Source organism: Octopus sinensis, linkage group LG2 (assembly GCF_006345805.1).
Source record: "Octopus sinensis linkage group LG2, ASM634580v1, whole genome shotgun sequence".
Lineage (NCBI taxonomy): Eukaryota > Metazoa > Mollusca > Cephalopoda > Octopoda > Octopodidae > Octopus > Octopus sinensis.
In genome coordinates, this window is record NC_042998.1 from 205,723,218 (window position 1) to 205,750,052 (window position 26,835).

Here is a 26,835-nt window from a genome sequence, read left to right on the forward strand (position 1 = left end):
AATAATCAAATAAAATACATATATATAATTTTAAAATAATTTATATTACTATAATATTTATTTAAAAATAATATTATTATTTATTTATCATTTAAATATATTATAACGGTACTTTAATTTATGTTTACATTTAAATATATTATAACGGTACTTTAATTTATGTTTACATTTAATTTTACGTTCGGCCAAAGAGTTTACCAATCACAATTGTTATGAAATAATATCTCCCTAAATTCATTATTACAAAGAGAACAACTATTACTCCCTATAGTATATGATTTAGCCCTACAAATAATATCCCAATTTAATTTATATTTAATAGATCTAAATTTAAGGTCCCAAATATATTTACTGAGACCTGTTGAGTTTATAAGATTTTTATTCCTAAAAGAATACATATGTTGGGAAATTCTATTTTTAATTTTATTCGAAGTAGACCCTATATAAATAGTATTTAAATTATGATGATTCAAATTCTAATCTATTATAGTTACCCTACATCTATAGACTACATTATCTAAATTACAATAATTTTTCAATTTACATGTAGACTTATCCCTACATGTACAAGAAATCAACTCTTGGTTTTTATTATTATAATTAGAATTAATATTTAATCTATCTTTATAAAATTTCTTTAATTTAAAAATATTACATGAAGAAATAATATTAAATAAAATTAAATAAAATACTAGCTTTGTGTATTTTATTTAATCTTAAAGTATTTAATTATTTAAGTATTATTTTATGTATATTTAGGATTTTCATATATATATATATCCTTAAATCCTTAAAAATGTTTCAGCCTGAAGGCCACGGCCATGCTGGATACCACCGCTAATATATATATATATATATATATATATATATATATATATATATATATATATATATATTAAGGTATATTTATTATTTTATTGTTCTAGTTTATTTTTAACCTGATGAGCGACTACATTTATATCGAAGTGATTTCTCTCCTACTATAATAATTTCTTAAATATAGCCATGAAACATGTGTCGTTTTTCTACCAATTATATACGTTTTTATTATTATTTTTGCAATTTACTTAATCTTTGACATTTTATTGTTATTTTAATTTTAATTTTTCTATTATATGTAGTTTTCTAGATGGTGTAATTTAATTGTTCATTTTGAATTGATAAAAGGTGGGTTTTTTTCTAATTTTTTATATATATAGATATATGTATGCATAAATATATATATATGTATATCCATACATATATGTGTGTGTGTATATATATATATATATATATATATATATATATATATATATAGATAGATATAGATATGTTACATGTATCATCATCGTTTAACGTCCACTTTCCATGCTAGCACAGGTTGGACGGTTCGACGGGGGTCTGGGAAGCCAGGAGGCTGCACCAGGCTCCAGTCTGATCTGTCAGTGTTTCTACAGCTGGATGCTCTTCCTAACACCAACCACTCCGTGAGTGTAGTGGGTGTTTTTATGTGCCACTGGTATGAGCGCCAGTCAGGCGGTACTGGCAGTGGAAGAGGGGCCTTGCAAGTCTACCAGATAGATGGAAGAGCATTGTAGAAAATGAAGGAGAGTATATTTTAGATTAAAAAAGAACTTTATCTTAATTTTGAAGAATAAAAGAAGTATTTAAAAAGCCGCATTATTTGTAAGATGAACCAATATATATATATATGCATATACTCTTGTACTTGTTTCACCCATGTGACTGTGGTCATGCTGGAGCACCACCTTGGTCTTCCTGATTTCCTCAGTCTGGAGTGTTTCCTATCACCACCCCTGTATGTGCCTTTGTCCCAGCTGTTGTCCCATTTCGTGTATAAGGGTGTTTGATTCTGCTACCTTTGTCGGCCCCTCCTGTCAGGCTGTCGGTTCACCTAGTCTTGTGGACAGGAGGGTGTCTAGTTCCTTGTTGAAGACATCTACTTCCACCTTAGGCTGATTTCTTAATTTTTGTGGCAGGGCATTGAAGTGCTGTGGGCTTTTGAACCTGAGACTATTGCAGTACCTGGTCCTGAATTTAGATGGAGTGGATGAGCATTTCTGGCATTTGTATAACACTCAATACCGAAATTAGGTGCTAGCCCTTTTAGAGTTTTCTATCTGTAGTTTATTGCATATCCATCCCACCTTCGATCTGGGGAGTAAAGCTACAGTTTTCTCAGCCTCTCCCTGTAGCTCATCAGCTGCACCGTTTCAATCTTTTAAGTGTAGTGGCATTGGATTGCTTAGAGCTCTGCTGTTAGTTTGGCACTGTGTGGTGAACAGGGAACAGTAAATGTTAAGGGAAACCCGTGCTGAGGCGGACTAACAAATTTATTTCAATTCTGTCAGTAAATTTTGTTTAAAATGTAATTTTTTCCCCAAATTTAATTGCAACAAATTGAGTAAAATGGCTGAGGGAGAAATGTTTGTGAGGATGGGGGTATCAGTGTATGACTGATAGACAGGTGTTGCCTCTTGCCTTGTTAGTTATAGTGAGGTCATGGGGAATATAATATCCTGCCATTAATGAATTAAAACTATTGGAGATAAACTCGCAATTCGTTTAATGAGCTGACACTACTCCTTCCTCAATATGCTGCTTGCCTCCCACCTCTCTCGGCACCGGTTTCCCTTTGCAACCATTTCATAAGCGACAGAATTCATGAGAAATCCATTCCACAGCCTTTTTCTTTCGCACCAATTCAGTATAAATGTTTAGTTTCTATTTTGCGGGGGGGGGGGGGGGGGCGTCTCCTCCGACATGTTTCCTATATTCATGGTGATCTGATTAACAGTTGTTGTTTTCCTTCTTTTTCTGGTCAGGTGTTCCAAAAGCCTGTAACATCTACATCAGCAAACTCCTGGGAAGTTTACGCTTTGGCAACATCATTGGAATCTGTAACTCGGATGTTATCTATGTCACTCTTCCACTTTACCATTCAAACGGACTCTTTCTGGGTTTCAATTTGGCTCTAAGTCGAGGTAAGTTTGGCAGAATTATCGTTTAAGCCCACCAAATAACTTTTTGCATTCAAAATAATTTTTGAAATCCTTTGAAATTCAAATTCAAAAAGTTAAAAATATTCACACGACCTATTATGGATTTTGAATTGAAGCTCATCATGGAACCAGTCCTAACTTTCTTCGTTCATCATCATCAAACATGCATTTTCCACTCTGGCATGGGTTGGATGGTTTGACCAGAGCTGGCAAGCTGGAGAGCGGCACCAGGCTCCAGCCTGATTTGGCATGGTTTCTATGGCTTGATGCCCTTCTTAATGTCAACCACTTAACAGAGCGTGTTGGGTGCTTTTTATGTGGCATTGGAACAGGACACTTACAGGTCAATCCTCTTCCCCATTGGGAGCAGCCTTAACACTTTTACTGTGGAGGATGGGGTTTCTTGAGTACAGCAAAGTGTTACCCATCTCATACACGTTGCTAGTTTCAGACATTTTCTGTGCATTTGTATTCTGCACACTGTTCTCGCACAATTCTGCACAAAAACATTTTCACCCTGCCCCGTCCTTGCGGATACTCAAATTAGACTTGACCCGTATCAGTCATTCAGGTATTGATGAACCTGAGGCCATTGCTAGGATTTATCCACAATGATTCAAAAAGAGATGTGTAAAAGATAATTTATTTTAATAGCATACTTTTCTGTTAACAAACACTCTTTACTCTTTTACTTGTTTCAGTCATTTGACTGTGGCCATGCTGGAGCACCGCCTTTAATCGAGCAACTCGAACCCGGGACTTATTCTTTTGTAAGCCCAGTACTTATTCTATCGGTTTCTTTTGCTGAACCGCTAAGTAACGGGGACATACACACAGCAGCATCGGTTGTCAAGTAATGCTAGGGGGACAAACACAGACACACAAACACACATATATATATACATATATACGACGGGCTTCTTTCAGTTTCCGTCTACCAAATCCACTCACAAGGCTTTGGTCGGCCCGAGGCTATAGTAGAAGACACTTGCCCAAGGTGCGACGCAGTGGGACTGAACCCGGAACCATGTGGTTGGTAAACAAGCTACTTACCACACAGCCACTCCTGCGCCTAATGTTTTTCTTCTTACACACACCTGCACTGAAACCCTTGTGAGAGGTGGGATCAGAATTTAAATTACAAAAAGTATTTATTTTTGTTTTCTTAAATCTCAGCAATGGACCACTCTTGGGTGCATCATCATTCCATAAAAGGTTTTTATGGGGATAAGGAGTTTATAGCTACCCCTTTTCTACGTATTCAGCAAGGCCTCTTCTCTGAAGGTACCAGGATCCTGTCATCTTTTCTACTTACTAAAACTTTAATCTTTGGCAGTTTAACCTTAAGGCCCCTCAATTCCAGGTTTAGTTTCTCTGCCTGGAATTTCTTCTCTAATTCTTCTGTAGACTCCACTATGAGTTCTAGATCTTCAGCAAATAGGAGTTCCCATGAACAGCCAGTCTTAAACTCCTTTAGTGATGGCTTGGAGGACTGAGGAATAGGAAGGGATTGAGGACTGAGCCTTGATCTACCCTTACCTTCACACTAAATTCATCACAGAAACCATTGCTAACTCTCCTTATACATAGCTTGAACCACCCGCAGAAGCCATTTAGCTACATCCAGTTTCCTCAGAGCCCACCAAATTACTGAACACGGCCCCCAATGAAATGCTTTCTACAAAAGTGAGGTATGCAGTTTATTCTTAGCCAGTTATCTTTCCTGTGATTGTCCCCTGAAGAGGTACCACAGTTGCAATCTTCCCACTGAGACAAACCCAAATGGCATCACATCCTGGTTCGCTCTATCATGAATTATTCGGGTTGTGTCTTTCTCCATGGCCTTCATAACTTGATCTAGAAGTTTGATTCCCCTATAGTTGTTTCTCTCCAAGAAATATCGAAATCAAATTTGATGACTGGCACCTGTGCCAGTGGAGCGCTAAGAGCACCATCCGAGCGTGATTGTTACCAGAGGAGCAAACTGGCTTCCGTACTGGTGGCACATAAAAGGGCACCATTCAAGTGTGATCATTACCAGCGTCGCCTTAGTGGCACGTGAAAAAACATTCGAGCGAGGTCGTTGCCAGTGCCGCTAGACTGGCTCCTGTGCAGGTGGCACACAAAAGCCACCATTTGAGCGTGGCTGCTGCCAGTACCGCCTGACTGGCCCTCGTACCGGTGGCATGTAAAAGCACCCACTACACTCTCAGAGTGGTTGGTGTTAGGAAGGGCATCCAGCTGTAGAAACTCTGCCAGATCAGACTGGAGTCTGGTTCACCAGTCCTCAGTCAAAATCGTCCAACCCATGCTAGCATGGAAAGCGGATGTTAAACGATGATGATGATGATGATGATATCATCTTTGCCCTTGTAATTTACAGTGATACTACTCTGCCAGTCATTGGCTTTGAAACCGTTTCTGTTGGCTTCATTAACTAACCCCAGTGCTGTTCTTACTTCCCCACACATTTTAAGCATTTCTACAACTTCCTCCAATCAGCCGGCACCTTTCTCTCTCTCTCTCTCTTTATATCCTTGATTACTTTATCCACCACACTTAGATCGCAACTCCCATACACTCTCCACATTCAGCAGACATTTATGATAAATAGTACTTCCACAACCAATTTCTCCTCTCTCTCTCTCTCTCTCTCTCTCTCTCTGTATACACATTACTTTAGTGGACCGGGTCCTTTGTATTGGTTTACCCTGTGCTTTGTAGCTCGATCCACTAAAGAGGCTTTTTTGTGAGTACTACTGGATTAGTTAAGTCCATATATTGTGCATATATATATATATAATATATATATATAAAATTGTGGATTAATAATGGTTAAATACATCGTCTGTGAGTATGAAATCCCTCATCTTACCACTGGAAATGTAAATCTTCACTATGGATTAATTCACCTTTTCTGTGAAGCTAATAAGTCTTTAAAAACCTGTGATAAGTCTGTGCATCATCCTCCTCATATCTCTGAAAATTTAAATCTACACTATGGATTGATTCATCTTCTCTTCGAAACTAATAAGTTTTTAAAAATCTGTGATAAGACTGTGCATCATCATTAAGGAACTTTGGAAAACTGTTTACAACCTATATCTGCCTCTAATGGAACTATCTCCAATATTTCATGAGTATAACCTCACCCACTAAGATGTCTGGAGAACTCAAATGTATTTTAGCTGATGAGTACGGGACACTTTTATCTGCTGCAATTTTTGCAACTTGTAATAAAGCCTGTCTTTGTATGAAACAATTGTACTAAAAACTAATCCATTCTTGTTGCTTCTTTCTCGTATATATATATATATATATATATATATATATATATATATATATATATATAGAGAGAGAGAGAGGAGAGAGAGAGAGATGTCTGTATATGATTGCTCATTCTTTCTTGCAGGAGCTACAATTGTTTTGAAGAAGAAATTCTCTGCCTCAAGCTTCTGGAAAGATTGTTGCCAATACCAAGTCACTGCTGTTCCTTACATTGGTGAATTGTGTCGTTATGTTCTCTCACAACCCATTGTAAGTGTTTCGTGTTGCTTTCTTCAAAGAACTCCTTTTCATTAACCTTTAGAATAATGATGATGATAATAATAATAATAATAATGAAATTATCATGTATAGTGCTCAGGTGCACTACAACTCATCAAAGGTGCACATACAGTACATAGGATTGTGTACAAAAGTTGACAGGCAATGGGTGGTGGTCACCCTTTTCGAGCAGAGGAATGACTCTAGCAGTTTGTATGTTTGCACAGGTGAGTTTTGTTGAGTTTTAGAATAATTGAGAATTTGGGAACTATTTAAGAAAGTAACTTTTTTTTCATCATAAATTTCGATTTTTGGGAGATAATTAAAGAAAATATAAAATTATGGTGGAAAGCTGTTGTTATTCTCTAACAGTTAATAAAACTTGCCTTGGTTGTATTTTTAGTTGAAAAGTCAGTGTTTCTTCTCCAGTGGTTGTATTCAGGGTCAAACCTAAAAAATACTAAAATTAACACAATTTAAACTCACATAAAAGAAATTTAGGATTCTTTTATTACCATATTTACATAATAATAATAATAATAATGAAATTATTGTGTCCAGGTGCACTACAACTCATCAAAGGTGCATATACAGTACATAGAATTATGTACAAATGTCAGGAGAGTGAACAGTGTTTGAGCCATGATATACATGTGTGCATGTGTATGGAGGGGAAGATAGGGGGATATCAGGTGTAGTGTTGGCGAATTTCAGGAAGCATGGAGATTTTACAGGGTGCAATGTCTAGGCAACTAACAGCTGATGCAGGTAGTTTGTTCCATGTTTCAGCAACTCTGAGTGTGAAAGAATGTTTCCGAAAGTCATGGGAGTTGTGCTGTTTTCTGACTTTGTAAGCGTGCCCACATGCGTTAGATACATGGAGCTCAAAAAGGTGTTGAAGGTGATTGTTGGCACAATGGTTAATAATTTTGTGGATGTTTACCAAGTCATTTGCCAGATGTCGGAGCTTCAATGTATCTATGCCCAGGGAAGCAAGGCGTTCAGAATATCGTAGATACCTGATGGAGAGTATTTGCTTGGTTGCACATCTCTGAACAGTTTCCAGGAGGTCAATGTCCTGAGCAGTATAGTGGTTCCAGACTGGTGATGCAAATTCCAAGTGTGGCCACACCATAGCCATATACAGCCTTAAATAGATAGCTGGAGAGTGGCCGACAAATGTCTTGCTAAGTAATGCCAAGACACCCTCAGCCTTCTTGACAATTTTAGAGATGTGCTTTGTCCCATTTAAATTGTTGCTGATAGTAATGCCCAGGTCACGTTCACAAGAAAACTTCTTGATATTAGTGTTGTGGAGAGAGGATATGGATGCTGGGTTTTTCCTACCAAAATGCATGGTGGTACAAATGAAGAATTCCTGAAAATAACTTTGTTATTATTAATCTAATGTTTGGAGCATAAATTAATATGAAATTTTGAGGGAGGTTTTTAATTAAGATGACCCCTAAAACAGTAAGTTTGCATCATGGAAACGGGACTGAATTTGGGAAGGTTGGTGGCTATACGATTAGAGGGAGATAACTCGGCCACAATTTAATGTAAATATTTTTATTGCTTTCTGAGAAAGTTTGAGTTAATTAATTTACATTGTTAAGAAAATAAGGAATCCTGTTGTGTCAAGAATACAGGACAGTGAACGTTGAATAAATGACGTCACTCATTTATTTTATGAGTGAAACTGAGAATTTGGTTTGCAGGATTTTTTATGTGAATTCATGTTCTCTACTGTAGGCACAAGGCCTGAAATTTGGGGGAGGGGGTAAGTTGATCACAATGACCCCAGTACTTGACTGGTACTTAATTTACCGACCCCGAAAGGATGAAAGGCAAAGTCGACCTCGGCGGCATAATAACAACAACAACACATACAAGTGTTATCGACGTAATGACTCTCCCAAGACACAAGATTTGAACTCAGAAGTTCCTCTGAAAGGATCTTCATCAAGGACCAGGTCTTATGCAGATGCTTTCCTCTCTTACATTTCTACATCTTCTCCCAATGATCCATACAACTTCACAATCCAAATATTATACATCATGTTATTTCCTATTAAAAGATTGAAGTTGCCGTTTGTTAGCTAAGGAATTAATTCTTGTCACCTGTTTATTGGTCCAACTAATTCTGGGAACGAATTTACAAACGACCATTTCACTATCAACACCTATCACTGCTTTAGTGAAAGGATTGTTGCAAAATGGTTAAAATATTAATAAAGAAAAATGCTTTCATTTTATTGATTTTTATTTAAATTTTCTTTTCAGACAACTTCAGAATCCTTACATCAAGTGAGACTTATGTATGGAAATGGATTGAGTAAAGATATATGGAGCAAGTTTCAAAATCGATTTCATATTCCTCGAATAATCGAATTCTTTGGAGCCACTGAGGGCAATGTTCTGTTGATCAATACAGAGAATAAAGTTGGTGCCGTTGGACGAATATCACCTTTTTTGGTAAGACTAATTTTTATCTCTTGGCCTCAAAACCATATAAGAGAGTGAGATTATGTGGTATTCATTCATTGCTTATGTAACAGCAGATGTCATTGAATCCCGCTCCTTTCTTTCTCACCCTTTCATCTATTCACAATATCAAAACTCTGCAACATTATCATCATTATCGTTTAACGTCTGTTTTCCATGCTGGCATGGGTTGGACGGTTCGACCGGGGTCTGGGAAGCCAGTAGGCTGCACCAGGCTCCATTCTGACCTGGCAGTGTTTCTGCAGCTGGATGCCCTTCCTAACACCAACCACTCCGAGAGTGTATTGGGTGCTTTTTTACGTGCCACCGGCACAGGAGCCAGAGGGGGCTGGCATCAACCATGATCAGATGGTGCTTTTCGCATGCCACCAGCATGGGAGCCAGTCAATACAGTGCTTTTTACGTGCCACTGGCACAGAAGCCAGTCAAGGCAGCACTGGCATTGGCCATATTCAGATGGTGCTTTTTATGTGTCACCAGCACAGGGACTACAACTACAATTTCCATTTGATGTTGATGTACTTGACTCAATAGGTCTCCTCAAGCACAGCATGTCACCCTACAATCCAAGGAACTTTTAAGTGGGCTGGTTATGCGACACTGGTGTAGGTTACAGCTGTGGACTCACTTTATTTGCTGGGTCTTTGCAGTCACAGCATATCGCCAGAGCTCTCGGTCTTTTATCATTGCCTCTGTGAGGCCCAATGTTCAAAGGTCAGGCTTCACCACCTCATTCCATGTCTTCTTGGGTTTCCCTGTGCTCCAAATTCCTTCCTGTTAGGATGTGACACTTCTTCACACAGCTCTCCTCGTCCATCCGTAGTACATGACCATACCAACGCAAACGTCTCTCTTGCACGCCACATCTGATGCTTCTTATGTCAGGGGCTGGTATTGAACCTACCTGTATGCAATCTCACCATCTTATCACTCTACCCCTCTTTCCCACCACAAGACCTGTTTGCTGTTCCTGTCCTGCCAGTCATCACTCCATCTTCCCAAGTCACATGTTATTCACCATTATCCAACAATCTTAATCTTCCTCTCACACTAAACACTTTCTACTCATATTCCCTTCATCCCTTTACGCTCTTTCCTTCTTAGGGTCCTTACCGTCAGTAAAGTGACACAACACAGAGGGCTGAGCATGTTTTACTCTTTCAAAATGGAAAACAGTCCTACTAATAATACTGGTATCATAAAAGAAATACACCAGAACATTCTGTAAAGTGTTAAGAAGTGCATCCAGCCATAGAAACGGTTCACCACCACAGGTGCAAGGACCCCATCTCCCTCCTGTATTTCATATTTGGCTTTCTTTTTTGACCCCAACCACTTTACGGAACATACTGGAGGCATTTTAGGGTGGCCCCATCAGATATAAGTGGTGAGTCAGTCTAATTGACTAACTGCCCCTCCCCTCAAATTTGTTGGCAATGGTAATAATAATTGTTTCTAATCTAGGTTCAAAGCTAAGGTCACTTTGCCTTTCATCTCTTCAGGATCGATAAAATAAGTACCAGTCATCCACTGGGGTTGATGTCACTTATTCCCTTTCCTGAACTTGCTGGCCTTCTACCAAAAAGTTGAAACCATTATTATTATTATTATTATATCTGAGGGTGTTGAGCTAACAGATTTGTTGTTATGCCAGGCTAAATGCTTGGCAGTATTTCATCTGCCTTCCAAGTTCAAATTCCACCGAGGTCGACTTCGCCTTTCATCCTTTCGGGGGTCGAGAAAATAAGTACCAGTTTCACACTGGGGTTGATGTAATCAACTAGTCCTCTTCCCCGCCCAAGTTTCAAGGCCTTGTGCCGAGAGTAGAAATAACAACAATCAGAACAATAATAATTATTATTATCTGAAGGTGGTGACTTACCAGAATCCTTATCACACCAAGCTGAATGCTTTGCAGTACTTCACCTGTGGCTACATTCTGAGTTCAAATTCTGCCAATGTTGACTTGACCTTTCATCTTTTCGGGGCCAATAAATTAAGTACCAGTGGAACACTTAGCTCAGTGTAATTGACTAGTCCCCTCCCCCGCAAAAAAAGAATTTCAGGCCTTGTGCCTAGAGTAGAAAGGATGATTATTATTATTAAAGTTGGCAGCGTTTCCTCTGACTCTTTCCATCCGAGTTCAAATTCTGCCAAAGCTGACTTTGCCTTTCATCCTTTCAGGTTTGTTAAGGACCAGGTAAACAGTGTGTGTGATGGTGGTGGGTCAATGTCAAACAGTTATATCCGAACTGAGAAGCCTGAAGACTGCTCTGAGTTGCAGTGTTTTCTCTGGTATGATTTCTACAGCTGAATACCGTTCCTCGTGCCACCTACTTTATAGCATGGACCTGGTGCTTTATTCATGGCACCAGCATTAGTGAGGTCACCAAATGACTTGCAAGAGAATCCCCCCCCCCCTCAAGTAAGGTGGAGTGATTAATGCCAGGTATTGAAATGCTACAGTATGATAGGAAGACAGGAATAGGTGTCTTCTGAAAAGGTGGTTCATGGCTTCTTCAGATTCTAAAATAAGGATGAGATGCCAGATATTGGAATCCTTTTCACCAGACAGCTACCCCTCCCCCCCCCACTCAATGTGTACCTTTGTGAGAGAATGTCAGAAATTTTCTTTTAATCAAAGTGAATTTATTTTGTTTATTTAGAATAAAATCCTTCCCAAGACGTTACTAGTGAAATATCACAATGGCACTGTGGAACCTCAAAGAGATTGCCGAGGGAGGTGTATACCAATTTCTCCAGGTAGGTTAGCACCTGTTCTTATCTTCATTACAATTTCTTACATTACCAGAACCTTTCTTCATTTCCTTTCTTCCACCAACTGACACTTTAAGTCTGAACATGTTTCAACTTGATTTTCTGGTTTTTCTCCACCAAATTCTTTACAATTTCGATATCACCCAAAAGTTTCTCTCTTGTTTAACATTAATAATCAATATTTTATCAATAGATCAAAATTATATTGACAATTCTCACTCTTCACAGCTGTGAACTGTGATCCACAAAATTATTTTTGTTCAATCCCAGGTTAGCTTTGGTTGAGCAGCTGACATATAATCAAGGGTGTTCTCCCCATGGCCATCCAGTCTTGTATATTGGATTAGAGGGAGGTGGGGAGAGAAACAGAGAGAGAGAGAGAGAGAGGAAGAGAAAGAGAGAGATTATATAGAGCAATGGCTCTCAGCCATGGCTCCCGGGGAGTATGTGGCCCTTAAGTCCCCTCCTGGTGGCTCCCAATGATCTTCCCTTTATAAATGTAAATTTTTCTTCAATTGATTTGTGTTTTAGCTTTTTTTGGTGTGCCTCCCCATCCCAATGTCCAAGTTTGGGATCTGGATATTAAAAAGGGTGAGAACCGTCGATACAGACCCTCAGAAACAGCAAGGGATTCTATTCACAAAGTTGTGCTGTCCCAGACATCCCGACTGATTCTAGACATAAAGGTATAAGAGTGGTTGGTTAAGGAGTTCGTTTCCTGACCCCTCTGTGTGGAATCTAGGGCAAAGTATCTTTTGCTATAGCCCTATGCTGATCAAAGCTTTGTGAGTGGATTTGTCAGGTGGAGTCTGTGTGGAAGCCTCTCGTGTGTGTGTTCTCTTGATGTATTTCAAATGAGCACCATCACCATAAAAATGCTGTTTGTTCATTTCCAGTCTTACAAGAAAACCCGTCTTGCAACAGGGGTAAATATTATCTTACTTGGTAGCAGGTGAGTGTTGGCAACAGGAAGGGCATCCAGCTGTAGAGAATCTGCCCCAACAAATCCTGTCTGACTTGTGCAAGCATCAAAAAGGAATGTTAAATGGTGATAATGGCATTTCTAATCAGGTCACTGGAATTATTTTGATTTTTTTCTTCTTTGGTGACATATTTTATTTAAGTTAAATTTTTAATTTGATGAGGCATCGTTATTGTTTAATAAGAGATCAATTTTATTTCGGTAACCCAGGATGGTCTGCCAGCCCTCATCACCCCTTCCAGCCCCTATATCTACCAGTACATTGTTTCCTTACTATTAATTATATGTGAAGGTGCATGGCAAAGTGGTCAGGGCATGCAGTTCACAATCATAACAATGTGAGTTCAATTCCTGATGGCATGTTGTGTCCTTGAGCAAGACACTTTATTTCACATTGCTCCAGCTGGCCAAAATGAGTTGTACATCATCATTAACCTTTAATGCCTGTTGTCCATGCTGGCATGGGTTGGACGGTTTGACTAGAGCTGGGCAGCTGCACCAGGTCCCAGTTTGATTTCTATGGCTGGATGCCCTTCCTGATGTCAAAGGCTTTACAAAACGTGCTGCTGCTGATGATGATGATGATAACTTCCATACATACTTAGATGAATAGGTACATACATGCATTCACACATTACGTATCCACATATACATGATATGTATATATGTATATATGTATATATACTGCACACATACATAGCAGTTCCTGTGTGTGTATGGACACACATTTTACTTGTTGAAGGTTTTTCATTCAACCTCTGCCATCAGTACATTCCTGTCAATTTGTACTTTTACTATAAAATAATACATTTACCATTGACTGTGTTGTGGCCTTCATCACATTCTACAACTACACTACACATACCAATGTATGCAGAATTATTCCAGGATCTTTTTAGAAACAAGAAAAAAAAGTTTAATTAACCAAAGATATAGGGGTTCAAGTTACCAGTGTGAGTTGGAATTTCGCAAGTGCCACCTTGGGGTTATCTGAGGAAGAGCAACGTCAACTTTCACAAGGTACAATTCTTAATTTTGCTTTTCTGATCCTCAGAAATCCTGCAATTGTATTTTGTGTCAGATCTACACAAAAACAACGGATATAACTGGTACCTAAAGGTAAACGACTGGTTTATACAATTTAGGGCCCCCCACCAGAAAAGGGATTTAAAGGCTGACGTCTGAATGGACCCAGAGAGAAAATCATAGAATTATTGCCTAATTTAGGCACAAGTCCAGCAATCATGTGGTTAGCAGTAGGTGGGGGGATGTTCTGTTGATACAAATTAACCCCAAGGACTTGGCAGTTATTTTAACTTTGGAGGAACAAAAGGCAACGTTGACCTTGGTAGGATTTGAACTCAGAATGTGGAAAGTCAAAAGAAATACCACTGAACATTCTGTCTGCCTCAAAGGTGACTCTGCCAGCTCACTGCCTGAACAACAGCAACGAAAATGGTTTCAAAGTTTAGCACCTGACGAGCAATTTTGAGGGGAGGGGGCAAGTTATATACATCAACTCCCCCCCAGCACTTGACTGCTGCTGTATATTACTGACCCTGAAAAGATGAAAAGGAAAAAGTGAACTTCAGCAGGATTTGAACTCAGAATGAACAGAGTCAGAAGAAATGCTGCGAAGCATTTTGTCTGATGCATTAATGACTCTGCCAGCTCAATGCTTGCATAATGATAATGATAAGGGTTGGAATAATCCTTCCCACTATAGGCACAAGGGGGAGGGGGCCTGATGATGACCTTGGAGGGGATGAAAGGCAAAGTTGACGTCAGCAGGATTAGAACTCAGGATATAAGAAGCCACAATAAATATTCTTTTCTACTTTAGGCACAAGGGCCGAAATTTGTGGGGAGGGTGGCCAGTCAATTAGATCGACCCCAGTACACAACTGGTACTTAATTTATCGACTCCGAAAGGATGAAAGGCAAAGTCGATCTCGGCGGAATTTGAACTCAGAATGTAGCGGCAGACGAAATACCGCTAAGCATTTCGCCTGGCATGCTAACGTTTCTGCCAGTTCACTGCCTCAAAGCCACAATAAATAATGCCAGGCATTTTGCCCGAAGTCCTGATTTAATTCCTTTTGGAACCTCTTTTGAGAACAAAGTCCTGTTGGTGAAAAGCCAAATCTGGATGCTGATCAAACAGGACCCTTGGGTTTCCATGCTGTTTTCTGTGAGAAAATCCATCAAGTAATTTATTAGCAAAACCTCGTTAACATAATTTAACATCTTAACGAGAACACAGCATAAATCAGAAGATTCCATTTCTGATTGTAGTTATTTGGCTGTGGCCATGCCTTGTAGGATTTTAGCTGCTTATATCAGTGACCCAAGTGTTGGGGAAATAAGCAAAGTTGTGTTGGTCATGGAGGGAATGGAACTGATGTCAAAACAGAAAAATTGATCAGGATTTTGGTTTTGTTTGACTTTTCATAAATGAAGTGATTTGTCGAACACATTCCTATAAGCATAAACATATCTACATATATGTATATGTGTGTGTGTGTGTAAGCTCGCAAGGAATGAAGTCAGTATGCTCCGATGGATGTGTAATGTCAGTGTGCATACTCGACAGAGTGTAGGTACCTTGAGAAAAAAGTTGGACCTAAGAAGCATTAGATGTGGTGTGCAAGAGAGATGACTGCGCTGGTATGGGCATGTGGCGAGAATGGATGAGGATAGTTGTGTGAAAAAGTGCCACACCCTAGCAGTTGAAGGAACCTGTGGAAGAGGTAGAGCTAGGAAGACCAGGGATGAAGTGGTGAAGTACAACCATCAAACTTTAGGCCTCACCAAGGCAATGACTAGTGACCGAAACCTTTGGAATATGCCGTGCGTGAGAAGACCCGGCAAGCCAAATGAAACCATAATCTCATGGCCTATGCCAGGGGTGTAACCAGTCCACTTATGCGTAACCTTTTCCTTCTTTGGACTCTAAAACTCTGCTTGCGAAGACCTGTTGAGGCAAGTGAAATCAATCAAAATCGATGACTGGCATCTGGGCTAGCAGGGTGCAAAGACCACCATACGAGCCTGATCATTGACAGAGTGGTTAACCGGCTTCTGTGCCAGTGGCACTTAAAAGACACCTTTCAAGCGTAATCGTTACCAGCGTCGCCTTACTGGCACTTGTGCCCGTGCTAGTAGGGTGCCAAGAGCACCATCCAAGCGGGATCGTTGCCAGAGCAGCCAACTGGTTTCCGTGCCAGTGGCACATAAAAGAGCACTATTCAAGCGTGATCGTTACCAATGTCACCTTACTGGCACCTGTGCTGGTGGCATGTGTAAAAAGATTCAAGCGAGGTCATTGCCAGTACCGCCTTACTGGCCCCCGTGCCGGTGGCACGTAAAAACCCCCACTACACTCTCAGAGTGGTCAGCATTAGGAAGGGCATCCAGCTGTAGAAACTCTGCCAAATCAAGATTGGAGCCTGGGGCAGCCATCTGGTTCGCCAGCCCTCAGTCAAAATCGTCCAACCCATGCTAGCATGGAAAGTGGACATTAAACGATGATGATGATGATGATAGTGTCCTTCCTTTTGAGTGTGGTAAAATGTTGTTTGATGAAGACTTGGCTGCTATTGCTAACAGGTGAAGCAACCACATAGAGGCCACATAATTGACAACTGTTTCATTAACTTGTAGTGCCAAATTCACAAAGTTCTGTCTTGAGTGGAATTTCAAAGAGAGAGATGGTCACCAGGATTCTAGCATCAAGAGAGTTTACCTCTCAACCATATGGTTCTGATTTCAATCCCACTATGCAACACTTTGGCCAAATATGTCTCTACATGGTCACTTGACATGCTAAAAATGGTAACCAAATTTCCCTCAATTCACACATTACCATCTTAACTATGAATTGAATAACATAGTCCTGAATAGTGCTCCTGAAAATTCAACTGGTTTCCCATAACTAGGATTTTTTTGATCATCAGTCAAGGTCAACCCTTTAGTATTTAAACTGGCCCCTATATCTGGCACCAAAATTCTTCCTGCTTTATGTTCAAACCAGCCAGATCCTGTCTCTCATACCTACCCTACACTGTCAGTGTTAAAATAAACAATCAAATCATGGAAATCTTGCAGCAATGAGATAATGCATGATTAATTTAAAACTGAAGAAATAAGGGTCACATTTGATGGAGGAATCTGAATGCTAAAGGGTCGACCAACAACCACCATTTGCACGACAATTAGCCTCACAGATAATTTATCTTTGAATTTAATGAGTTTTGCTTTTTTTCTCCTTTTTAACATTTATTTTCCCAAGTTATTTACAAACCTTATTTTGACCATTGATTTCTAAATCTTGTGGATAAGTTGTGATTATTTATATAGACCCACATTTTGAAGTTCTTGTTTTATTTCTGTGCTTCTTGTAGGAGAAACGGGGCTGCTTTTGAATGAAATCATCCCCAGATTTGATAACAAGATCTATAAAGGCACCAAAGACTTGGATAATCAAAAAATTGTGACAGATGTGTTGAAAAAAGGAGACAAATTCTTCAACTTTGGAGATGTACTCTTCTTAGACAAAGATTATTTTGTTTACTTCAAAGACAGAATTGGAGACACATTCCGGTATATAATTTTCATTTTAATTACAGATACATACATACACTTGCATGTGTGTGTGTGTGTGTATATATATATATATATATATATATATATATATATAGAGAGAGAGAGAGAGCAATAAGAAAATGGAAGGGATCATGAGGTGGTATTCATCAACTTTTAGACATTATACTATGTCTATTTATTTATTTACTAGAAGGACAATTACAACAATATACATACATGTATAACATGTTATGCTTTACATATATAATATATAAAGATATCATTAATTATTAAAATATATAAGATACAGGAATAGAAATTGGGATAATATGTTACAGCTGTTTCAGCCAAGAGGCAAAAATACGTCATTCTACTTTTATCCGTCCTGTGGACTGAAGTAATTAGGAGATGAAATTGAGGTAGTTGGGTGTCTCTGTAGGCTTAGTCAGAGATTTTAGAAAGTACACAAGGTTAAGTCATAAATATAAATATACACACATATATACATACATAAATACATATACCTACACTTAAATGTACATGTGTATGTATATGCATACAAATGAATCAATTATTATTAGATGCATTATCATCATCATCATTTAACGTCCGTTCTCCATGCTAGCATGGGTTGGACGGTTCAACCGGGGATCTGGGAAGCCAGAAGGCTGCACCAGGCTCCAGTCTGATCTGGCAGTGTTTCTACAGCTGGATGCCCTTCCTAACGCCAACCACTCCAAGAGTGTAGTGGGTGCTTTTTACGTGCCAGGCAAGGCTGGCAACGGCCACGATCGGATTGGTGCTTTTTACGTGCCACCGGCATGGAAGCCAGTCAAGGCAGCGCTGGATTCAGCCACGTTCGGATGGTGCTTTTTACGTGCCACTGGCAGAGGGATCACAACTGCAGTTTCCATTGATTTTTGTTGTTGGTGTACTTGACTCAATGGATCTCCTCAAGCACAGGGTTGAAACGGTGTTTCTTTACTTGCCACCTGCACAGGAGTCAGTCGAGCGGTCCTGGCAACTGCCGGGTGCCAGTCATAGGATTGGTTCAATTTTGATTCCGATTTCACTTGCCAAATATATTATTCATATTAGATAAAATATAAACAGAGGTATGAGAAAGTTATTAGAAGAGGAGTAATATTGTAACTTATAAAATCAATATATCTTAAGATTATTTTAGTTATATAAGAATGAAACTATATACATGAGGAATACACACACACACACATATATATATATAATAAAATATTAGGGAATAAATCCAAACTTACAGGGAAAAATCAGATTTAGGATTGAATCCAATTTTATTGTAAAATATTATATTAAATTAGAGATAAAACCACTATTAGGCAAATCATACAATGAAAATCTTAAGCCAATACATAAGATTAATTAATTTATATTATTTAAATATATATCAAAATTATTAAAAAAGATAATTAGTATAACACTACGATCGTTTCATGGCTGTCCAATTCTTAAAATTTCGAGTTACAGTCATTCTTCAGATGGTTTAAATATTTAACTTAGCGAGGTTTAATCTTTAAATAATATAAATTAATTAATCTTATGTATTGGCTTAAGATTTTCATTGTATGATTTGCCTAATAGTGGTTTTATCTCTAATTTAATATAATATATATATATATATATATATATACACACACACACATATACATATCTACATATATATTTCTGTGCAAACATACTCATAGGTACATATGTATTAGATGTGTTTAGAAGGGAGGATTAATGCAACAGTTCGTATCATTATAATTATAGCAATAATACACAAACATATATTCATATAAACATGCAATTTGTTTATTTCTCCGTTATTTTTTTGTTGAAATCCTGCCGGAAATGGGGAAGGATTATTTTTGTTCAGTCGCGTAATCTAATTGGTCATCTGTTGTTTTGAAAGGCCTTGACTTTGTTTTGGTTGGTTAATTGATAACCGATAACATAAAACAAATTAGGCAAATATAGATATGAATTTAAGGTTAAAGTGATATTACTAAGGGGATATTATTTTTAATAAGGTAAGTTATAGCAAATTTATTTAAAAAACATTATATAATATTACTAAGGGGATATTATTTTAATATAATGCATATGTGAGATAAGTTATTACAAATTTATTAAAAAACCTTTATAAAATATTATATGTATAAGTCTAACTAGGGGACTCATTAATATATTTCCTAACTTATATGGAAAAAATATGGTTAAAAATACATGCCGGAAACGAGTTGGACCAAACTCAAACAAGGGACAAGACATCAAAAGTGACTGTATACATTGTCTCTTCATGTTGTCATTAATTGCTAAAATTATGCCCCAAATTCCTTCTCCGAATCCTCACATATCCTTTTCTATATATAACTATACCTGCATGTAACCAAATTGTAGTCATTATCGCCAAAAATATGTTCAAAATCAATTATATCTGACAAATTGCTTCAAATGCAAGACTCCATCCGACAAAATGCCTAAAATGCAATATTCCATGTAATATTGTTAAATCCCTTAATTAATAAACCCTTTATACACACACACACACACTTGCATACACGTGTGTCATGATCATCTTCGTTTCAACATCCGCTTTGGGTCAGGTGGAGTTTAGTGAGGCTGATTTTGCTGTCCCCTTCAATCCATCCAGGGATCAGCATCTCTGTCCAGCATGGAAAATGAATGATGCTGATTGTGTTTGTGTGGGCATCATTATGTAAGAGTGATGAAGTAGATTCAAATATATTTGACACAATACAACCATTATCTGATGTAGAACTCAATATGCTGGGTTGAGTGATTGCATATTTTGTTCTGTCAAAGGCCGACAGTCTACTCTTGAGTCTGTGCTGTTTACACTTATGAACAACCCAGAGGAGGGTGAAATTCCGAGTACATTGTCAGCTTTGGAGATATGTATGTGTGAGTGTTTGTACACACACACACAAAACCAGCTTCTTCATAGTTTCTCTCAGCCAAAATCCAGTCTTTAATTGATTGGTCAACATGAATGTTTTCTAGAGGACAATTACCTCATTTAGAGGGCAGCAGAACTGAAAGCAGACTTGGCAGACTTATTACCTCCTCCCAATTACAATGCCTCTGCTGCACCTGAGCACTGTAGACAATAATTTAATTATTATTATTAATATTTTTTCCATTCTAAGTTCAAATCTCACTGACGTCAAATTTGCTTTTCATTCCTCCGAGGTCAATAAAATAAAATACCAGTCGAAGTATTGGGGTTGATATAATTGAAGCCACCTCCTCTAAATTACTGGCTTTCTTGATAATAAACAAGAGTCACAAAAACTAAAATTTTGAAAACTTTTCTCAACCCATCACAGAAATCAAAAGGCAGGATTTCTTTTTTACCTCAGTTTTGAGAAGTGAACAAGGGAGACAATCAGTCTCTTGTTTCCCCATCTTCCCAGACTCTGTTGTTAATGGCCACACTGAGCCGTCTCAGAATGTTGTTGTTTTGAGAGAGAACAATATTTATATTTAGTTCTAGGCAAACCCTGATCAAGCAGACTTGAGATCAAACATATTCCAGTTATGACCATCCTGCTTTTTTTTTTTTAAATATCTTAAATTGCATTTCTTAAAAGTGGCCTTTATGTGTTTATGGTTACGCCATCACTTTAAGACTTCCCCCTAGACTCTGGTTGCAGGAGGAACAACTGAGGTACACTCAACCAGAACACTGGTTTTTCTCAGCTCTTCTGTAAATATGGATTTTCAAAGGTTTGTGTTGGTAAAAAAGTTGTGTTCTTTGTATTTTCTAACAAACTTGTATTTTGTCATTTGGACATTGGTCTGTCTTTCTCCATCTTTCACACAAAACCATTTGAACATTTCTGCACTAAATTAGAATTTTTTTTATATTCTACAAATATAGAATTTTGGCTTCATTTACAACAGATTTCTGGATTTTAAGATATTTTCCCTCAAAGATAATTTGGAATCTACCTTAGTTACTAAATTCCTATGTTATCTCAGAGGTAGGAGCTCTCTGAACTTTGCCCAATCTATTCTTATTCTCACAGCTAAACTTTTGTCATCTGGATAACGGAAGCTATCAACTACCTCTAGCTTACCCACCTGACAATTGATGCAGTCTATTTTCTCTACATTTTTTAGTGTTTATTGTACTTGTATACCTTCCACCCATCATCATCATCATCATCAATTAACGTCCGTTTTCCATGCTGGCATGGCTTGTAAGGTTTGACTGAGGTCTGGAGAGCCAGAGGCTGCACCAGGCTCCAATCTGATCTGGCAATGTTTCTACAGCTGGATGCCCTTCCTAATGCCAACCAGTCATTGGGTATGTCGTGTACCACCTGATTAACTAATAAAGTGACTAGACCATAACCCACACCACCAGATATTGTTGATGTTTTCATATCCTTCATGGCTTTGTCTACAACACTACTGTCTATTTGGATTGCTTCTCCCTTTGTTGGATCGACATGAGGCAGACTCTCCTTCTCCCATGTGTTCTCTATATTTAGTAGCCTTCATAGTGACACTTCCAGGTCTCTTTCTTTGCAAGTGAACCACCATCCATGCGAACACATGTTTCTCCCACAACATCACAATTTTCCTTGACAAACTTCTTCCTTTTTGCTAACAATAATTGCTTCTTCGCTTCCCTTCTGGCTGTTTGCTACTACCACCCTTCCAAGCTTGTTTCTTTGCCCTGATAGGCCTGTCAACTATATTGTTCTACCACCATGTCACCTTAGGTCTGGCTGGGACTTTGCACCACCAAATAATAACATTAAAAGAAATTAAAGTTTAATAATAAATATTTATCTTTTATTATTTTTAACACTTATAATAACTGATTATTTTGAAGTAAGTCGAAAACCCATGTATTTCTGTTTGAGCCACGATGCTGTTAAGCTTAAATATTTTGATATTGTTTATAACAATCTGTGGTGTGTTTCACAAGGTTTTCTCACAGATTTAGTCAACTATTATCTTTTACAGATCTTTATCATTCAGTCTTGTTATTTTCATTTTGCAGATGGAAAGGAGAAAATGTGGCCACACAAGACATAACTGAAACTTTAAGAGACATCAGTTTCATTCAAGATGTTGTTGTATATGGTGTGGAAGTCACAGGTAAACTATTTCTTTTTTACCACTTGAATGGACAGATAACCAAGACAACTTTAGAGCTAATCTTATGAAGTTTACATGGGATAACAGTGGATGTCCTTTCTGATAAGCTGACATACAGATAAGACATGTAAATGTCTGTTTAATGCACTTGGCTGTTATTTCTAGCAAAGCCTCCTTCTGTTGGTGTAAACAAGACAAATGGCTGTTTCTGATGGCATTGTTTCACAGTTGTGTGTGTGTGTGTGTGTGTCTACATAAATATGTCTACTCCTACTTGCTTCTTTCTGTGTGTGTGTGTGTGTGGTGTGTGTGTGTGTACTCCTACTTGCTTCTTTCTGTGTGTGTGTGTGTGTGTGTGTCTACTCCTACTTGCTTCTTTCTCTGTGTGTGTTCCTGCCAGTCTTACTCTCTACTTCTCGTCCCAACTGCTGTAATCCAATTCTTTTTTTCACCAGAACGTTGTTGTTGGCCGTTCAGAAACTTCTTTGTTTTTTCCCCCCTAATGTTGTAGATTTACCAGATCCAATCCAGTTGTCGGCCTGTCTGGCAAGTAACCCAATCTAATGACAAACATTTTCAAAAGATAATTAACTTTCCATTTAATCTCTCCATCCAGGTTATGAAGGCCGAGCCGGCATGGCCTCTTTGAAACTCGAAAATGCAGGAGCTTTGAGTAAGAACCAACTTGAAGTTCTCTACCAACACTGTCAAAAGAAATTACCAACTTACTCGATTCCACTGTTTTTACGAACACAAAAAGAAGTTTACCTCACAGGAACTTTTAAATATCATAAACCAAAACTTCAGAAAGAAGCTTTTAATCCAGAACTCATCTCAGACTCTCTCTATTTTCTCAACCGATCAGCCATGTGTTACGTTCCACTATCAAACGACATTTATTTGCAGATCTTACACGGTGAATTTAAGTTATAGTAATTGTCCATTCATCCTCATCACTGTTGTGGCTTTCGTAACAGACAATTGTGCATGTTACAATTTTGTGATATAATAATGTTAGTATTATTATTATTATTTTAAAATTTCTATTCAAGGCAAAAAGCATGACTCTTTGCTTCCTGTATTTCGGCTTCAATGTATCTTGTTGTCATTTGTATCTCTTCCATTCTTTTCAATCTGTGAAATTTCCAACCTTTTAATGCAGGTAACATTTTTGGGGGGTGTTTTATCCTTATTTATTGATGTCATTCTTTAGAAATGCCTTAATAGATCCATGAAATTCCCTTTTCGTTTTTTTTTTTTTTACCTTCTTCTCCGTCTTTGATTCATTCGTAAAAGTGACGGACCAAATGCTACGACAGCATTTGGTTGCATTCCTCTTCTGAGTTTAAATCCCACCAACATGAAATTTCATTTCTGTCCTTCCGGGGTGTGGCTGTCAATAACAAAATCCCGGTCATGTACTCAGTTAGACATAATCCTCCCCCAAAATTGTGGCCTTGTGCATATGTGACCCTTATTTATCTTCCCCCACCCCCACAGATTTAAAGCTTTGTTTCACTTAGACACTCAAAAGTTTTGCTTTTCAAACATTTTTTCAAAAAGGGTATGGAGTCATAAGATGGGTGGGAGGAGTAAGAGCTGATGTTAGAAAGGTGGAAGGAGTAAGAGCTGATGTAAGAAGCTTATCTTAAGGTTAGGGTTTCAAATTGGCAAATGGGGTTTTCAATTTTGTCTTCTGTTCTTAAATGTGTTTCATTATTTTCGTTATGAAATAATTGAATTAAAAAATTAACATTAGCACACACCATTTTGTGTGAAATATTTGTGTAGCTGTGTATATATACATATATAATAATGTTTCACACAGCTATGTGTGTATGTATATAAACACCCACACATATACATGAATGGATGTATAATATATATATGCATTCATATATTTCCATTTTTAACTTGTAATGGTAAAAATGTGTTTATTTCTGCACACACACATATATATATATATATATATATATATATATATATATATATATAACCATTTTTAAGTTATAATGGCAAAAGTGTGTGCGTGTGTGTACATGTATATTACCATTCTGAACTTGTAATGGTAACAATATTAAAACTGCTGATAACCCCCCCACACACACACACACACTTTTCTGCTCCAGCTAAATTTTTTACTTTAATTTCTGGGATTTGTTTTTTAATATTTTTTATTTATTATTTCCCAAATCAAATTCCAAAAGTTTTTCTTCAAATTCAGACAATTTATTTTCTCTACAGGAAAACCTAGTCTTGTCTTAAAAATTCTACATTTCCTTTGGCTGTGATCCGTGGCTTTTATTTTCATTTTCTTGCAATGTTTTTATTCTTTCAATCATCAATCACTTTTTTTTGTAAAATTCTGCTTTCTCATGATTTCAACCAATTTTTCAAAAATGAAACAAAAAAAAAATTTTTTTAATGTTTTTATATTTCAGCTCTTCAAGTTTATAATTAAAAACATTGACTGTAATTAATACAATTATTTTTCCTCCAAAAATGTAATTAAATCTTTGAATGCTGCAGCTGGTCATGTCAGTAGAGTGTCAACATCCAAGTCATAATAACACTAATCCCAGCTGCTAATCCACTAATCCTGTTGCTAAAACCTGTGTCTCACTGAGCTGGGGAAAGTAAGCAGTGGGAGTACTAGAGTTGAGGAGTGCTTTTGCAGGCCAACACTACTGAGATTCCAATCCTGCCATAGTTTGATGAGGAAGCTCCAATCGTCCTCCAGTTAATAGGGTGGCTAATTACCCTCACTAATCAGTGTTTATGATGAAGGCAAGTGAAACAATTAAGCCTGACCCTGCAAAAAAAAAATAGGGCATTGTCCTTTTTAAAACAGTATTTTTACATCGTTTATTCTTAATTGTAGGTCAGCCCTGAGTAGATGAAAGGTATTCCAGCTATAATCATGTCTTTTGGAGGGTATCCTTAAGACAGCTATTTCTAGCAAGTAGAGACTTTCTGGTTGACTTGTGTTTTAATTAGCAGCAAATAATTTCATCTTCAGGATTCTTTAATTAAACCAAAACAATTTTTATATTTTTTTTCCCTTTGAATCTTTTTATAAATTTTACAGGTGAAGGGATTTCAATGACTCAATTTGAAAACATTCTGCCCCAGCATGACCACAGTCCAGTGAGTTTAGAACCACAACAAAGATGCTTCCAAATAATTTTTGTCCACCCTACTCTTGTAAACCTTAATCAAACAGGTTTATGACCAAAAAGCATTCCACCCATGGCCATCCTGTTTTTCTTTTTAATAATAATAGTGTACAGTAGTAGTCTTCTTAGAAGATGGTAGGTTGTGATTTGAGGGATGTTTGGCTTCCATTTCTACCAGGTCAAGCCACCTGACTCTCCCCATTGTCCTATACACACACACACACACGTAAAAGTTTGTCACTGGGATTCTTAAAACAATTAACTTTTATCAGTTTAGGATTCAATTCTAAATTAATTGCAGTCAACTTTTTCTTACAGTGATGCTTCTTTCAAATGTTTCACTGCTGAATCTTAGACATTTTTCAAAACTTTTTGAGCTTCAACTTAAAATTCTAAATAGCCTCCATGTGTCAGTTCCACTTTCATGGAGACAGACTGATGCCCTCACTAGAAACACCAGTCTATCACGGCAGACTTCGACAAAAACACTTGATGTTAGTCGTGTATAGAACTGTAAATTCGGTTTGGAGAAGAAGGAAAAAAAATTAAATAACAACAAAAACCTTTAAATGTTAAACTTTTTTTTTTTTTTTGAGATTAGTTCGTCCAATGGACACAACACATGTATATGCACGTGTGTGTATATATATATGTGTGTATGTATATATATGTGTGTGTATATATAATATATATGTGTGTATATATATCATCATCATCATTTAGCGTCCACTTTCAATGCTAGCATGGGTTAGACGGTTCAACTGGGGTCTGGGAAGCCAGAAGGCTGCGCCAGGCCTCGTCTGATCTGGCAGTGTTTCTACAGCTGGATGCCCTTCCTAACGCCAACCACTCCGTGAGTGTAGTGGGTGCTTTTTATGTGCCAGACGAGGCTGGCAAACGGCCACGATTGGATGGTGTTTGTTACGTGCCCACAGCACGAAGGCCAGTCGATGCGTTACTGGTTACAGCCATGTTCGGATGGTTTTCTTATGTGCCACCGGCACTAGTACCACAAAAATGCAAATTCCATTGATGTTCATCGATTTTGATTTGATTTGATTTTCACTTGCCTCAACAGGTTTTCACAAGTAGAGTTATGTGTCCCAAG

The 26,835-nt window shown here is 37.8% G+C and overlaps 1 protein-coding gene across 3 annotated transcripts in view; it reads left to right on the top strand.

The window, feature by feature from the left end:
• The window catches only part of LOC115227479 (long-chain fatty acid transport protein 6-like), a 100,395-nt gene that overhangs the window by 59,694 nt on the left and 13,866 nt on the right, over nucleotides 1-26,835 (top strand). For all 3 annotated transcript variants that reach the window (XM_036500710.1, XM_036500712.1, XM_036500711.1), the window contains exons 5-11: nucleotides 2,826-2,984; nucleotides 6,415-6,539; nucleotides 8,832-9,023; nucleotides 11,720-11,816; nucleotides 17,217-17,415; nucleotides 22,454-22,551; nucleotides 23,168-23,467. In XM_036500710.1, coding sequence (XP_036356603.1) covers nucleotides 2,826-2,984; nucleotides 6,415-6,539; nucleotides 8,832-9,023; nucleotides 11,720-11,816; nucleotides 17,217-17,415; nucleotides 22,454-22,551; nucleotides 23,168-23,467 — 1,170 coding nt within the window. The remainder of the gene's footprint in view (nucleotides 1-2,825; nucleotides 2,985-6,414; nucleotides 6,540-8,831; nucleotides 9,024-11,719; nucleotides 11,817-17,216; nucleotides 17,416-22,453; nucleotides 22,552-23,167; nucleotides 23,468-26,835) is intronic.